This window comes from Sinohyriopsis cumingii, unplaced genomic scaffold, assembly GCF_028554795.1.
Source record: "Sinohyriopsis cumingii isolate HCF-2022 unplaced genomic scaffold, ASM2855479v2 utg000624l, whole genome shotgun sequence".
Taxonomy (NCBI): Eukaryota; Metazoa; Mollusca; class Bivalvia; order Unionida; family Unionidae; genus Sinohyriopsis; species Sinohyriopsis cumingii.
Window position 1 is genome coordinate 3,687,601 of NW_028315919.1, and position 18,074 is coordinate 3,705,674.

Consider the following 18,074-nt stretch of genomic DNA (forward strand, 5'->3'; position numbering starts at 1 on the left):
TCAATGTTCTAAGGCGGCGTATCCAGTAAGATTCCTTTTCTTTCCATTTTTCGGAACTCTAAACTAATAAAATGCAGTCATTTTTATATAATGTAAGTGTCACATTTAAATCTCAGACGAAACTTATTGATATTTCACATGGTCCGAATCAGCCAAAAATCTGGTCCGAATCAGCCTGTCCGAATGATGCAAACGGCACTTCCTTCCCCGTACTTGTACAGGCGTAAAAATCGGTGAGCAAGTTTTAAACTTTCTCCAAATCCAATATGTCACAAAATGAACGGCATATGTCGAGTTGTTTGGAAAAGTTATTCTTGATTATGGCTGACTTAAGATGGAAATTGGCAGACGAAATTAGGACAAACTAGCAGGGTGCGGACTCGTGTCTTAACTGTATTATATTGATACAGGTTAGATACACACCCACCCAGCCCTCGATTCATTGACAAATACTCACAATTTTCTTTGTAATGAGCCCCTGTGTCTACATATGCGATTCTTCTATCTGGCGATTTACTATCCAATTTAGATATTATCCCTACGCCGACCAGCTCTGAGGACACGTTTGTATGTTAAGAGTAACAAAATAGTTCCAAACATTTGGTCCCACTTTGTTTATTCTCAGGACTTGTTAGGGTTATTGGTACATATGTCTTGACTATAATTAAAACTAAGTAAAATGCTTCGTAAATATGTGTTAACACACATGTTTTGCAAAATGTAATATTGGTCTTGCTTTTTGAAACATGTATGTTGCCAAATCGTCGGTTTCTGAGGTGCGTAGATTGACTACTGCGCCATAGTCGCTAATCAAGCGACTCTGCCATCTGGTGATTTACTATCCAATCTTGGATATAATCCCCACGCCGACCAGCTCTGGGGACACGTCTTTATTTTAAGAGTACCGAAAAAAATAATTCAACTCACGATATTTACAATGTCGAATCAAACAAAGGAAAATAATGACAACAACAAATTTGCCTTTCACGTGGATTTAACAAGTGGTTTAATTTCTATGTTCATGTGTGCAAAGGGATGTAATTCCAAACTCTCAACGTAATGGTAATTTACGGAATTATCTGGCAGTTACCGAAAAGGATTAACTACGTCATTATGTTGTCTGATAGAAATAAACTAACCCATAGTGTACGCACTATGGCGCCGTGTTAGTATGGAAAGTCCGTAAAGCATGAAAGATGCAGGGGATACCAGTATTAGTGCCATTCTGGTCACAGTAAGGTTAGAAATTATAAATCAATGATTCATTTTACTTAGTTCTGTGCACTTTTTATCACATTAAACGTTTTCTTTATTGAAATCGGTAGTGGGGTACAAACAACCGGGGATGTATAGTTATAGATATCAGCTTCTGTATTAAATAGAAGGGTCGTGTGCAAAATGCTCTGCAACGGCGCATGTGTAGAGTAAACAGCATCATCGTTGAGTCGAGTTCGGGAAATGTATTTGAAATGGTATCTATGAGGAAGAGAGTGACTGAAGATGAATTAACTTCAACCAAAGACACGAAGCGACGAGTACAGCAGTTTCTCATATCATACAGCAAGACGTGGCCGTTCATTTCTGCCAGCAGAAAGGGCGATAGTTATCCCTTCTGCAAACTGTGTAAAACTGATATATCAATTAGGAGTGGTGGCGGGAATGACATCTCTCGTCACATAAAATCAGAGAAGCACAAAGTGATCGTCTATTAACCATTCCCCACAGTAATGCCCACTGTGAGAGAATCTTCTCCACAGTGCGCAAGAAAAGAACAGAGCAGAGGTCATCTATAATAATGATAATAATGAGGACTTTGTATAGCGCCTAATCTTTGGAAGCTCTAAGCGCTTTACAACATTAGACAACACCTATAAGATAAAAAACATATAATAATATTATTACAAAAGCAAACACCATGAAATTAGAAAAACATTAAAAAATAAAAAACGTGCTGTGAATATTTCAGGAAGGAAACATTATTAGGTCTTTAAGTTTGTTCTTGCAGTCGAAATAAGTGAGTTTTGACAGCCCTCTTGAATGTGATCACTGTATCTTTGTGTCTAAGTTCAGTGGGCAATTCATTCCACGTTGCTGGGCCTTGGTATGCAAAAGAACGCTGTCCATATGACTTTGTTTTCATAGTGGGAATAATGAGTATACGATTGTCAGAAGAGGAGCGTAAGTATCTTGCTGGTGTGTACACATGGGTGAGATCGGATAGGTATGTTGGACTAGAGTCCGACAGTAAACCGTAGCACAGAGAACAAATTTTGTGCTTGATTCTGGATCGAATGGATAGCCAGTGTAGGGTACAGAGCAGCGGGGAGGTGTGCTGTGATTGTGGTACTCTGAGGATGATCCGAGCAGCTGTGTTTTGAACTTTTTGAAGTTTTTGGAGTAGCATCAACTGAAATATATTTGCGAATTGAGCTGATGCGACTCAGCTCAAGATATGCAGCCTTGCATATGTTCATGACATGTTGGTGCAATGTGAGAGTACTGTCCAGAGTAACACCTAGGTTTCGTACTGATTGTGTGAATTTAATGTTGGCGTTGCTAATATTTATTGTTTGAGGTAAAGGATGTGAATGAGAAAGTATCTGTGTTGTGATTAGAATGGCCTCATTTTTATCATCATTCATCTGCAGCTTGTTCCATTTCATCCATGATTTCACATCAGAAATGCACCTCTCTACACCTTAGATGGTAGCATCAACTTCAGTTGGGTGGCTAGATTTGTATATTTGGGTGTCATCAGCGTACAATTGGTGAGACACTGGATGATGATCTATGACACTTGAGAGCGACTGAGTGTACAAAATGAAGAGAACAGGTCCAAGAACAGACCCCTGTGGAACACCACAACATAGATCAACTGGGCTGGAGTGTATTCCATTTGCAGATACAATTTGTGTCCTGTTGGACTCGAACCACAGTAAGGTTGTATCATGAATGCCAAATACATGCTGGAGACGGCGAAGTAATATATCATGGTCTGTTGTGTTAAATGCTGCAGACAAGTCAAGGAGGGTGAGGACTGTAATCTTTCCGCTATCCAACGCAGAGAGAATGACATTAACTACTTTTAGAAGAGTAGTTTCAGTACTGTGGCAAGGGCGATATGCAAATTGTACAATGCTAAAAAGACTTTGAATTTAGATGCGATACAAGTTAGCATAGAACAACCTTTTCTAAGATTTTTTATATGAATGGAAGATTAGAAACTGGGCGGTAGTTCTTTCAATCGTTATGGTCTAGTGTTGGTTTCTTCAGCAGAGGCTTTACAATGGCAGTTTTGAAAAATGATGGGAATTCCCCGGATGAGAGAGAGGTATTAATAACATCAGTTAGTGAAGGCAATACTGGATCTAAGCACTCAAGCAGCAGTGATGTTGGAATTGGATCGAGTTCATATGACTTTGGTGCACTCTTCATCACGATTGTACGTACGAAATCCATAGAGACAGGTTCAAATGCTGCTAATGGTTGACGCTCAAATTCTGTATCCCAGCTGTATGGTGCCGAAGAGTCAATTGAAATTGTGGTGTCAAGCTTATCTCTAATGGTTTGGACTTTGTCACGGAAGAAATTTGTAAACATGTCCGGAAGGACGACTGGATAGAAGGTAGTTGGAAGTGGTGTTGATTTGTTCCTTGACATTAGCTTGTTAGTAATCTCGAAGAGCTCTTTGCAGCTGGAACTTTTCATGATCTTAGTAGTGTAGTGGGCTGATTTCGCTGCATGGACTATATTTGTGACATTCTTCTTAGCGACTTCATAGATTTGCTTATGAATAGTGAGTCTGGTGGAAAGCCAGAGCCCCTCAGCTTTACGGCGGTCTCTTTTTGCAGTGCGAAGCTGGTCCCTAACACTGCTATACCATGGAGAACACTTTTGAATTGATACTCTGCACTTGGTAGCTGGGGTATTTTTGTCAAGCAATGAACGCAGACAGTTATCGAGTTGTTCTGCGGTAGGAGGTAAGCAAGTTGTTAGGTTAGCTTGGATGTCGTGCGTTAGTTTGGTTCTATTTATCATACCGAGGTTTCTCTTAGTAGCAGATAAAGGTGGAGGGTTAGGGACTGATACGTCCAGATGGCATATAATGCAGAGGTGATCATCAGGTCTATGAAGAATCCAGTCTAAAATGTGACCATGTTTATAGGTGGGTTGGTTAACTGACCGTTTGAGGTTGAAAACATTAATAGAATCTATGAGTTTTGATGTAGCTGAGTTTTCGGGACAGTCAAAGTGAAAGTTGAAATCTCCAAGAATAATCAGGTTGCCACCTATCGAATTTCCATAGTCCAGGAGATTCGGAAATTGCTCCAAAAAGAGAGAGTCAGCCAGCTTGTTTTTTCTACTAGGAGGAGGGCGGTATAGGCAGAAAAAATGGACTGACCTTTGCTGCAGTGCGAGTGTGGTTTGGACTAGTTCAAACGATGTGTGGTCGAAACTGAATGTTGTGGTGTAGTTAAGACGTTTTATCATGGAGTTCTTTGAGATAACAGCAATTCCACCTCCGCGAGAATTACGGGGGAACGACTTGATGGAGTAACCACTGGGTGTTAGATCCGCACACTTGGGTTCATCGCCTGATGTTTTTAGCCATGTCTCTGTCAGGAAAAATATGTCAACATTTTGGTCGTTGATAAAATTTACTATTTCTGTGCGCTTTTCCGGTAGTCCTACTGACTGGGCATTGAATAATGCAATGCGTAGAGGTATTTCTTGGATAGGTGACACAAAGGTTGACGAATTAATAGGGATTTGAATTAGGTTATCTAAATTAACGGTCGAATTTTTAAAAAATTGTTGAGCCGAAATAAGGGAGGTAACTGGGATTCTTCTTCCTGTTCTACGCCGGCCAGCTTTGAAGCAACGTTTCTTTTTTCTCTTCTGTTTGCATTTAGGTAATGATGAATGTAGTCCCAATTCGTTTAGTCTAGAGTACAATGTAGAATGGAGAGCCAAGGAGTGATCATTTAAAGCAATTAATGAGGGTCCATCGTAGCATAAACGGGTTGACTGGCGAGTAACACGTAATGGCGGTTTATTCAAAAAAGTGGAGCAAGACAGCTGAGAAAAAATCTAATTGTTCTCGTTTCCAAAACAAGGAGATGAAGAAACACATACGAATTTAACAGCCAATACGTAATGAACACAATAACGAAGATGAAAACAGGCAACAAGCACAAATATCATCAAAACGGCACTAAAAAAAAACAAAAACGGAACAGCTGCTTCAAGCCAGTTAAGCTTGGGAGACGACACTCTAGTAGCATTGTTGCTTATTAAATCGAAACCTGGTCATCCATTTGAATCCCAATGCCAGCACTCAGTTGAACAACTACGGATGTTAAAAAGCGCTTACTATGAAATGAATAAGACAATCAGTGACCTCATTCCAGCATACATGTAGCACTGAACTTGACACTGCTTTGCTGTAACCTTCAGCATCTAAGCTCAACACTGATGATCATTATTACATTGTTTTTAACTGTTATATGTTTCAGATATTGTAAATATTAAATATTTTGCATCATTTTTGCAGTGTGGATCATTTTTGTCTGGTCAGTTTGGTCGCAAGATGTAATAAAGACGCGTCGGTAATGTTGTATGTTACTATTGGTGTACACTTGTGAAGAATACTGAAAGGTGACATGAAATACTGAAAATATCCCTGAAAATACTGAAAAGCATTATAAGGGGGTGCACAGCTATGTAAATTTCGGAGGCAAGTAAATCACGCATGCAAACCGCAATCCCTAAAAGCCAAGAGAGAAGTGATCGGTTTTGAGAAAATACTGGAACTGGTGAAGTTTGTACATTGGCATGTTGACAAGCTCTTCAATTTCGGAGGCAAGAACGTTTTGCATGCAGATACAAATCCCATAATGCCAAGATAGAAATGATTGGTTTTGAGAAAACACCGGAACTTGTGAAGTTTGGGTACCGTGTGTCTTAAAATATGCGATCGGTGAATAAGTAAATAAAGAAAATACCATCAAGATATTATATTTGTCCATTTCTTGTTCGTTGCTCTTTGTAAAAATGCGTTTAATTTCCATCTTAAATCAGATGATAGCGGGAAACGATTGATAAACAGACGCTCAATAGCCTCCATGTTATGTAAGGGGAGTTACTCTGATATCGCGATAATACCCCAAAATAATAAAAACGGCAGCATATTTTTGTCCTAACTTTATGTATATGCTGCAACAAAGTAAAATCAACTTAAAAATGGATATTACTTCCATGGCCCTCGTTCTGCCACGAATGCTTTCCAAGAAACAAAAATGTATTTGAGAGAATTAACGCAAGAGATCTGTAGCCACCCCTGACGGTAGAGCGGCACCGGGATTGTCGATGGGAATGGATCCATATACGTGTGCATGAAAGTTCCTGTCGACCGCAGACTGTTTAAACAACTTCAGGTGTTCCGACGAAAAGTAATAAATTGTGTACAAGTTTTAGTGTCAACACCTGTCAATTGTGAAAGCTACTGAAACTTATGGAATATTAACATGATCCACAATTTGACTCATATCCTACAGTAGACCAAGCAAGTTTATAAATAGAATATTAAAAACTTGTAATAACTGACATATCATTTACCATACGACAAACTACGGAATAAATTCAGCGTTTGGAAAAAAGCAAGATACAATGACGCAGAAGGAAAGTAGATCTAAGCACTTGCAACTAGCCCTTTACAGTTTGCATCAATGAAGAATACAATATACATGGATGGAATTATGAATGTAGTACTTGCAAGCAGCCATTTACAATAATACAGAAGGAAAGTAGCACTTGCAAACTGCCACGTACAGTTTGCATCAATGAAGAATACAATATATCTGGATAGAATTGTGAAAGTAGCACTTGCAAGCAGTCATTTACAATAATGCATCAAGGAAATATAGAAAATACATGCATATAAGTATGGCGGTAATCCCCGTCATAATGGTCATCTAGTATACACAAGATGAGCACGTGATAGGTGGCCCTATCCAGAAAAACACCGAAAACTTCGAATACCGCGATGCCAAAACACCCGCGATGTCTCAGGAAGGATATGTGTGTATGAGAGAGAGAGAGAGAGAGAGAGAGAGAGAGAGAACAATCAGATTAAAACAGGTTAGTGAGTTCTGAATTTGCTTCATACTGTAATCGATCGCGTGCCGTGAGTAGCCGAACGCTTTTTTACGCTTGGTATCGATTCCTGTTTGGAACGAATGATAGAACTTGATTCTTTTATCCACCGGTCGGTCTACCATGTTTGTTATCTATATTCGAGCTATCTATCTGTCTATCTAATATTAAAAATGATGGTCCAAGGACAGTAAGAAAAGAAGAAATACCACTGGTTTATTTTTCATAATAACAAGCCTGGCCTGGCGAACGAGGCAGCCGCATTGGACCCCGCGCTTTTAGTACTGGTAGAAAATCTACTCCGCAATCCTTTTTTGTTTCCTTCTTTTTTTCTTGAAGCCTCGCTTATCGCTTGCTGCCTTGGGCCCCGCACACCCTTGGGCCGTTACTGCATAAAAAATTAAGAAAATATTGGCATTTGTCCAAATAATTTCAGTGTTGGGATTCTGGTAGTATTACTCGCGACACGGGTTCGATGTCAGCTGGGAAATATTTGTCACTCTCTAACAAATAATCATGTGTTCTGCTAACTTCCTCAGTATAATCAGCTCGAATACACTATATAATGTTATACACAATGATAAAACAATACATGGTCAGCCTTTTGGATAGACTTTTGGGTTACATGCTTGAAAAGGAGAAATAGCGTAAAGCAATGGGAACTAGATTTGTCTATGTCTTCTGTTAAATAATCGGAAATGACATAAGAAGGATATAACATAAAAGAAAGAGAGGAAAAGGGCAAACTGATTTTATTATTTAAAAAGTCTACTCGTATACTGTATTGCAACGTTTAAGATCGTTGATATCGATTTTTCACCTGTTAGCATGGGCTTTAGCGCTTTTAATTGTTTATTAAACTAGCTCACGAGCAGTGAGTAAAATGACAAAAGTTAAATATAATTTGTTTCATTTTCATATTAAGTAATGAAAATATGAATTAAAATTTTGTTGTTTGAATACATAAAAGATGAATTATTCATTTGTAGAATGACACTATAACAGTAACATCACCAATCTCTGCCATCTTACCTCTTTCTGCGTGGGTTCGAGTCTCGGGCCCGGCCAATATATGAAAGCTTGCCAGTAGCTATCGTGGGTCGGTGGTTCTTACCGGGGATTTCCCGGGTTCTTCCTTCACCATTTATAATGACCGCCATGTATATCATGCGCTGAAAAAATGGCTTAAACTTCAAAATGATCAACAACAGCAACAACAACAGCAACCAATGCAAGTAACAGTTAGAGTTTTATAATTCTTTTCAAGCAAGAATCGAACCTATACCGCAAGTAACGACGCCTGGGCATCATACTCATGCGTTCAGATCCAGGGTTACTTTTATAGTAGTTTTGTATACCTTCGTCGAACTCTCTTTGCAGGTTTTAAAGAAGATTTTCGGGAAAATCATGTACGTAGCATCAACATTGGTATGGAATTCTATATCAGACGATTTTTGGGTTTTGTTAGCGTGTACATTTTTTTCATAAAATCTTTAAATCTTCAGTGTTGTTCTTACTTTCTTAGCAGCTACATTTAAACTGAAACTTTCTCTTACGACAATGTATATGAACCACTGACAATATTAACAAAGGGCATGACTGATTACATGCTCGTGTTTGACTGGATATTGCATCAATGACATTGTGACCTTTACCTTTGACCTACAACTGATCACTACGAATTTTACCTTTGACCGTTAAAGTTTAAAGCCCGTGGAATGGCACTGGCTCATTGGTTAGAGTGACAGACTTGTAACCGAAATGGCACGGGTTCGAATCCTATATATATCTGCCATGCTCGGCTACTTTATTCCATTTGTTGAGGCACTAAATAACCTTAAAAACACCAAAACAAACTAACTTTATAGTATTTATTTCTATAATTTTAAAATCAACTTCTATCTAAAATCATGTTTTTCGATTGACATAAGTTTATTACTAATTTTATATTAGCTGCACTGGTCACAAATCAGAAAAATGCAAGCAATGACCTTTCGTCCCTTGTCTAGGTTCCGCCCACATAAGTTTGTTACCATTGTTCCTATCAGGAAGACTGCCTCAAAACTTTATTTAAAAAAAAAAAAAACATGTATCCGCTGGTCCAGATGGTCCTGAATAGTGCATATTGGCTGTATAATATGACCGTAAAGTCATCCATCTTCAAAAATTTGATATGTACTATTCATGAAAGTATGGTCAGGTTGACGGGAGGTTTTCTTGTTAGTTCTAAATGAAAATGGTACCGCGCTTGATATCCACCATGACTGCCACGGCGGACATGAAAATCTTGTTTTTGCTACTCCTCTATTATGGATGGTCATACTGACATTGAGTTTTCAACAAAATACTTGTTATTATCCTTTGTTTTGTTTATAAGTAAAATGGTGGCGTCCAACATGCCATCAAGAATTAGGCATCCAAAATGGCCGCCCATGGGGTCATGTGATTTTCGTTAACATTACTGAACTAAAATGGATGTTCGTATATTTTCACGAAAACACTTTCACTGTAAGTAGATGTTCCTAAATGAAAATGTCTCAATTGAAAAATGTTACCATTTTTAAAACTACTTATTTCTTGCCATATGTAGTTTTTCCTAGACTAAATCCTTGTTACCGCTACTCCTCTTGCATGAATGGTGGCACTGACTTGACTCTTTGCAATTCGTTTCATTTCAGTTAACAATTTGATAGTTAGTACTCTAATATTGTTTTGATTAAGTTCAACAATCTTGGCGAGGAATTTAGTTGTACTGGCATGTAAGCGCGATAGCATTTATGAATGGATTTTCTTGATTCAACCCGGCTTGTGGACATTATCTACACTAAATGATACAACTCCAATATCTTCTATTTTACTCAGATATATTTGTGGTAGGTTGAACCAAACTTAGCATGTGGGTATAGCTTAAAATTTTCTGAAGTTCAGTGACCCTATATCCATAATATACAGATCAAAGTCAAAGGTCGTGATGCAGAATTTTGTACTGCCATTAAATGTAGTTTGTGAACACGTTAAGCTAAACTTAAGAGGAAAGTGATAAGTTTCTAGAGGATATCAGCGATGATTTCATTACTTGGCAGTTAAATGAGGAAATAGTTTTGGCATAGATTTGTGGGATTTTTTTTCGCTCCGTTTTTTTGAGGGACTTACAGTAGTCTATTTAAATTTTTTTAATTCCATGATTTCAGTATTATTAGCAACAGAAAACTCAGTAATCTCTGCACAACGAGTTGCATAAAAAAGATTGGAGAGGTGAGCGACCATTAAGTAAATATGCTCTTATTTTATATTTAAAAACGCATATATGTACGGTGACCATACTTACAAATACGTATATTAAGATATGACTGATAACAAATATGACGATTTTGCTTCTGATGTAACTAGTTGAATGCAACCGCTTTCTTCTGTTTATAACCGACACAGGCTATATATGTATGAAATGGATAAAAATACACTAATAAATTATACCGGGATTTACAAACATTTCTGGCGATTTTAAGCACGTCGAGTGCGTAACAGGTAAAACAAAGTGAAAATGTTACCTAGACTTTTAACTTGACTCATACCGTCCAAACGTTTACTTACACCGAAACTTTGTTACTTTTCCTAAAGCAAAATGGAATGATAAATGTATTATTTTACCATCAATTGCCATGCATAATTCATGGAGACTAATATTTGGACTGCATCTGTTAAACATTGTTAACAAAACTGTAGCTGGATGGTTTCCTAGATTCATTTCAAACGTGTCGTGGTTTCAATTGGTCTAAAATGTGGAATCTCTGACCATATCAATGACACTTATTTTACACCAACTTCATTGATATTATATATATATATATATATATATATATATATATATATATATATATATATATATATATATATATATATATATATGTGTGTGTGTGTGTGTTAATGGTATCACATGTTCGTATGTATTTCTCTTTTTCTTCTCTTTCATACACGAAATACATGTTGATATAAAAATATATGCAACAAGCGCAATGCTTATAAAAGTACAAATATGTCCTTTTTTTTAGGAAAAACGTGAAGTGACGCGTTGTTAGTAACGGATGTTAACCTCTTAGTTTCGATATAAATCCACGTTCGACTTAAATATATATCTAACTTTGTCTTTGTTTCAGTTAGCTAGAACGCTGAATAATCCAAATGTTTCATAAGCGTATATTATCAATCTAAATGATGCGTTTCAGTTCGATACAGATGTTCGATCCGTATTTCCGTAGCACACACCCAGATTCCAATTACTTGTGTGTCTTCTATGACATCCATGCATAGATATTTTTAGAGGCAATCAATCGAAATTGTATAAATCCCAATTCATTTTGAATTTAATTTATATAGCAGAGCTAAAATATTTAGAATGAGTAAAAATGGGAGTATGCAGTAAGTATAAAACGTGTTTTGTGCTAAGTCGATGACGGTGCCAGCGTATCCCTGGCCTTTTCCATACTCGTTCTTCCTGCCGTCTAGGCACAAAATACGGATGCAGTTTTGTATAAATATCGCATCGGTGAATTAGCATGCTTAGGAACAATTGACTGTTCGAGACTGTTCAAACTGCCGATTAACAGCACACTCTTGGTAGTACGAAACATGTGTTCTGGCGATCCTAGTTCGTCGATAATGCTTAAGCCTTGTCAGCAAGAAATAAAATATAAAATTTACTTGTTATACAATAAACATTTTATCGATTCCTAAGTACTCAGCTATAAAAAAATGTCTTGTTATCTAAGGCAACCTATCCATCTAAAAGAATCCATGCGACACACAAACAAAGCCTAACAACTAATTATTAAGCATAAATACGAGGTCACGGTCACCACGTTTAACTTTGAACATTTTGTACGTATAAAAATATTCGCCCATACCATATCAGACTCAGTAGAAATCCGCGTTCATTTACGATATTCAACAGAAAATGGCAATACTGTATGCGTTTTTTAAATGATGAATGGCGTTTGTCAACCCCCAACGCCAGCTTAAATTCATCAGACATTATTACTAGGAAAATGTGAAAAGAAAATACCTGTCGAGAATGATCTAATTTCGGTTTCACTTATTACCGATTCGGACTGAACATTGCTGTGGCAACTTTATCAAATATAGAACTTACAATCCCAAGCCAAAGTCGGGGCGCACCTGTTGTGCACGTTACGTTTCAAAGGATCAGGATTATCAAAGCTCACGACTGATCACAGCATGTTTAAAATAACGTTAGTTTTTTTTATAACTCTTTGCTGCATAGGAACATTGTTTATTGCATTCTATACTGACTGGAATATAAATCTACACAGGTCAACAGAAGGCAATTCTAAATGCTATTTATTTAATTTTGTAAGTTTCAGAAACATTGCACATAATCGCAGCGTTGCTGCTGTAGGAAGGTAAATGTGACTCAGAACAGCAGAGAAAAACGCTACAGTGAAATGATAGTGCATTGAATATAAATTTGTAGAAAAGAAGTGGTCATAATCAGTTACTTTTTGCTGGTTTTAAAGCTACTTCGAACACGTTATTTCCTATATCATGCCGAGAAGATGGGAGACAAGTGCCATTCCCAATGACGCACTGAAGCAGCCGAGCTGGGCTGGTGAACCCGCGACCCTTCCATCAAGAGTCACACGCTCCACTACCTGAGTTACTTTGGCCCCCGTTAGTCAATTAAACAACATCATTATAATTACACTAGACTGTCTCATTGTAAAATAAAATTGTTTCAGGCAGACAAGCTCATCCTCTTTTCAGCAGCTGTGCTTTCTGAAATGGTGTCCTCTGATAGAATATTTCTCTCTCTCTCTCTCTCTCTCTCTCTCTCTCTCTCTCTCTCATTCATAGTTATAACGAATGCTAAATAAGTGCTAAACCCGTTTATTTGTTGTTATTTATTTCCTTGTAAAGAATTATAAAAATTCTCCCCCTTTTTGATACGCAAGCAAAGAAAACTCTAGAATTTGACTACACCAAATTCAGCATTGTTCCACAAACGATTCCTGTATTTTCCAATGATCATTTAAACAACAGAAATAAAAACGAAAATTAAAGACAAATTTGTTTTTATTCAAAAGAGCCAAATGGGCTTGATTTGTGAGAGTTTTCACACAGCGTTGACGTATTTACTATTAATACAAACGCTGCATTCACTGACCTCTTCGAGAAATAAACGCTCTCTTAGTTACCATATGAATGATAAATTTTGAAAAACAAGACTTCAAATCTACTTTGTTTTTACTTTTAGTTAGCGTTATTCTATTGCAGTTTTCTTAGATATTTTATAATTTTAGAAACTATAAATAGACGAGGAAAACAGTACTGCAATCGTTATTTTAAAATCAAACAAATGCACCGATGATTTGCCCCTATTTTTGTCCCCACCCAGATTACAAGCTCTTGGTATTCTACAAATTCAGAGGCTTGGAGTAATACAACAGAATAGCAATATAATCAAAATCAGAAACACACCCCCTCCTTGAATGGTCAAATTCAGCTGTGTTGTGAAAGCTTGACAAAACTTGATCTTTCGACTTAGCTGCCAATCTTGCAGTCTTCGCCATAGTAGTCTTGAGAAAGTTCTGGTAAGGCATAATCTCAATCCCAAAAAGTGGAATATTAGTAGTCAGCGATTAATTAATAAACTCGTAACTTGGAATTATCTACCAGTCGACTCTCCAAATCAGCTAAGATACGCTATGTTCATTCATACTTTATTCGCAGCAATGAAGTCACAGTCTCTTATTAGCATGTACAGTGTGTTTTCAGTGGGAGAAATATATTGATCAAGTGGCATCGATCATTGAAAATGTCGTCTGTTTGTTTTCTGTAACCCAAATGCACAATTGGCAGAATCTGAGACTTATATACGTTTTACACTGCCTACAGTCGCTGAATGAATTCTGTCGATTGTTGCCTCAGTGGTAGCATTAATCAATATTGGACATATTTTCGTGAACAGGCTCAGCTAATATATCTTAGGTGAATGCTTATTTAGTTACATGTATTTTGTGTAGGTTTGGACATACGTCATTGCTTGCATCAGACGTAATGATGGCCTACCCATTGCCAAGCGCATTATTTATGATAATCATGGGATCGGATCAGAAGATACAGGAAGAAAATGGCTGCCAAGACAGGGTTTTACAATAAGATATGGTTTGATCTGGATGAAAATATTATCTTACCATGATACATATTCATGTAATTAGGATTATGACCAATTATGATTTAAATTGAAAGGGAACTGAAGGAGATGATTCAAATTCAACGGCCGATCTGTCCGGAACTGGCGTTTAGGTAAGACTCTTAAGGGATTGGCGAACTATCTCATTATTACATTACATATCCTTTTTATGGGCATGATCTGTTATACTCACATGCCTATGATATTGTTGTGTTTTCGAGTATACTGTATGCATGCTTGTTTCAGTCAAATCAGTTTACTCATTAAGTCGGTAATATTATATATAGAACCAATGCTAGCGTAATGTATGGAAACCACTAAATTGGTTGAAAAAGAGTAATGCTAAATGGATTCTAGTTTTAGTGATTTTCGTTACATAGTATTAAGTTATAGTGTTGTAGGCTTCATCATTATCCCAAACAGGTGCTCTGCTTGTTTCGAATTCATAGATGCACTTGCACTACCCCCCCCCCTCCGCCCCACCACAACAACGTTAATCATATGCACTAGATAGATAGATAGATAGATATATACTATGTACATTGATAGGTCTATACTCACTTATAAATCCAGTCCAACTGCAAAATGCATAGACCCAGATCTATCGGCGCATTATGCGCCGGCAGATCTAAGTATGTACAGTTTGTTAGGAGTAATCAGTAGAACAAACAACACACAGGCCTCTGCAAGCGTAGAATGCTACGACAGATCAGTGTATTTGTTTTTTCAGTTTGACTTATCAAACGAGTATATACGGTAGATAGTCATGTATATGTGGATAGAGGGAGAGAGGGTGTCCTAAGAAGCTTCACGTTGCAAATAACGCATTGGACAATATGATATACAAATCTGAACTTAAAAAAACAAACATGCCTTTTGCGATAGTTGGCTACTTAATTGAGGTGTATCAGCAAAATGTGCTTGTTTACTGGACTTGGAAAAAGTGGTTGTTGATAAGACCTATATTTGCTTATTATAAATGATGATCTCAAAGATACGTTTGCTTGTGTGAGGGACCGACCATATAATGGGGAGGGGGGTCAGGCATTTTCTTTTAAGCCGGGACATTTTTGGATGGGTGGGTCAGCTAATATAATGGGTATATTCTGGCCTAATTTTATTATGTATCAGAGGAACAATCTTTTTAAAATTACTTTAGAACATGGAGATCTTATTTAATAAACAAATACACATGTCTCCCCTAACTCCACAGTTAAGTGGTTGGTTCCTCAGCAGCAGCGTTTTGTTATTTTCTTCAATTGGTACAAGTCGCGTCTTTAGGTCTCACTGGACAGTTTATCTGGTGAATTTTCATCCAACAATGACCTATTGCAGAAAAATGAGAATAATTTTACATTGAAGATACAAATAAAAACAAGCTAATGATTTTTGTAGAAAGCATACATGTGAGATTTTGACTACGGCAATCAGGTTAATTCCTAATGCAACTGGTGGCTTTTATATTCAACCAACACTGCCACCAACCCCTCTCTTTTTACATTCATTTTTGACAGGAAAGAGCTATTTTCAATATTTTCTTGTGACAAGGCAGCTAAAAGAATCAGTATGTGCCTTGTGCATGAATCAAGTTCACTAGTACTATAACAAGTTAGCATACTTTTCATCACCCCTCAACCATCTAGATTTTTAGATATTTACCTCTAGTCACCAACAAGCCAGTGGGCAGTGGCAGATGCTTATGGGCAGTGGCAGATGCTTTATCTGCTCGGGAAATGGACGCACCCGCCCATCCACGAGTCTCCTGCTGCCTTGCAGGTCGGCTATGGTTAGCCAAAGGCTAAGGGAGTAAACCCTATAAGAAAATCCCGAGTGGAGACCCTAAGGCAGCTGGACGATGTACTACATCCCCTTCTGGCAACTCCTTGGTCTGGAGAGGGATGGGCTCCGCCAGACGACTTTTGCCCAAGACACACTGATAATGCTGGACAAATCTGAGCTTACAATACCGGATCGGTCGTCGCCCGGGTCAACAAGGACCGCGCCTGCCGTTGTCCACCAGCACGGAGGTGACAAGTGTGCTACTGGTACTCTGCATAAAATCAGAGCGAGAGACAACATTGCCATCGCCACCTGGAACATTAGAACTCTGGCGCAAATTGGAAGACTCCAAGAGTTGACACATGAGCTGGAACACTACACATGGCACATTCTGGGATTCTGTGAAGTTAGATGGAAATCCCTAGGAGAACACCAAACCGAAGATGGGCATATATTATACAATAGTGGAGAGTGTGACAAGTCCATAAATAGAGTAGGCTTCCTTGTAAACAAAGCTATCAAGGGATCTGTGATTGAATGCTGCCCCATATCTAGCAGAATCCTTTCCATTCGTCTGAAAGCATCTCCCTTTAACATCACAATTATCCAAGTCTATGCTCCAACTACTGATCTTGATGATGAAGAAATAGAGGAGTTTTACAACAAACTACTGGGTATTCTAAACATGGTCAGTAAAAGAGACATCCTCATCGTCCAAGGAGAATGGAATGCCAAAGTTGGCAAAGATGCTCTAAAAGACTGGGAAGTACATTGTGGACCTTCTTGCAATGAGCTTACCAATGAAAGAGGGAGACGGCTGCTCGAGTTCGCAAGCTACAACAACTTGGTACTAGCCAACACCCTGGGACAACATAAAGCTTCACGATGCTGGACATGACACCAAATGGAACCCATCACAACCAGATCGACTACATACTGGTTCAAAACCGTTACCGATCTGGCATCAACAGAGCAAAAACAAGGACATTCCCAGGTGCTGATGTTGGGAGTGATCACGACCTCGTGATTATGAACTTCCGAGTGAGGCTGAAGAAAATTACCAAGCCAAAGAACATCAGGCTCAAATTCAACCTTGAACAACTGAAGGACCCTAACATTCTGCAAGTCATTCCAAGCCACAATTGGAGGAAAATTTGCTCCACTCCTTGTGATGGATGGTGATGTCAATGAGATGACATACACCTTCAACACAGTCATGACAGCATCTGCTATGGACATCATTGGCCTCCATCGCCCGAAGAAAAAACCCTGGGTTACAGAAGAGATTCTGAAGTTGTGTGATGCCCGAAGAGAACTCAAAAACACCAGACACACAGCAGGGGCAATAGAGTACCGAGAAATAAACAAGAATATCAGAAAAAACTTGAGCAAAGCAAAAGAAAATTTGATTGGACAAAAGTGCACAGAAATGGAGAACAGTCTGATAAAGAATAACAGCAAAAAGGCATTCCAAATTGTGAAAGACCTCACCAGACAGAAACAACCAAGAATTAGTACCATCCAAGACAAAAATGGAAAATGCCTCACAGAAGCAAGTGACATTGCAGAAAGATGGACTGAGTATTGCAAAGAACTCTACAACCATCAGTCCACAGGAGACCCAGAGGTGCTTGAAGTTCCAAACTCCTCAAATGATGATGACTTCCCCATTCTCAAAGAAGAGGTGGAGTCAGCAATAAGAGCACTGAAGAATGGGAAGGCAGCTGGAGCAGACAACATCCCAGCTGAACTTATCAAGAATGGGGGAGAATCAGTGAAAGAGCTACTAACAAAAATCTGCAACAAGATCTGGCAGACAGGTGAATGGCCAACACAGTGGACTCAGTCACTGATTATAACACTTCCCAAAAAAGGCAATCTCCAGCTGTGCCAAAATTACAGAACTATCAGTTTGATCAGCCATGCTAGTAAG

At 38.2% G+C, this 18,074-nt stretch overlaps 1 protein-coding gene across 1 annotated transcript in view; it reads left to right on the forward strand.

The window, feature by feature from the left end:
- Nucleotides 1-14,125: 14,125 nt before the first annotated feature.
- The window catches only part of LOC149773628 (uncharacterized), a 32,123-nt gene continuing 28,174 nt past the window's right edge, over nucleotides 14,126-18,074 (forward strand). The window contains exon 1 of the mRNA XM_089946302.1: nucleotides 14,126-14,475. Coding sequence (XP_089802428.1) covers nucleotides 14,432-14,475 — 44 coding nt within the window. The 5' untranslated portion in view covers nucleotides 14,126-14,431. The remainder of the gene's footprint in view (nucleotides 14,476-18,074) is intronic.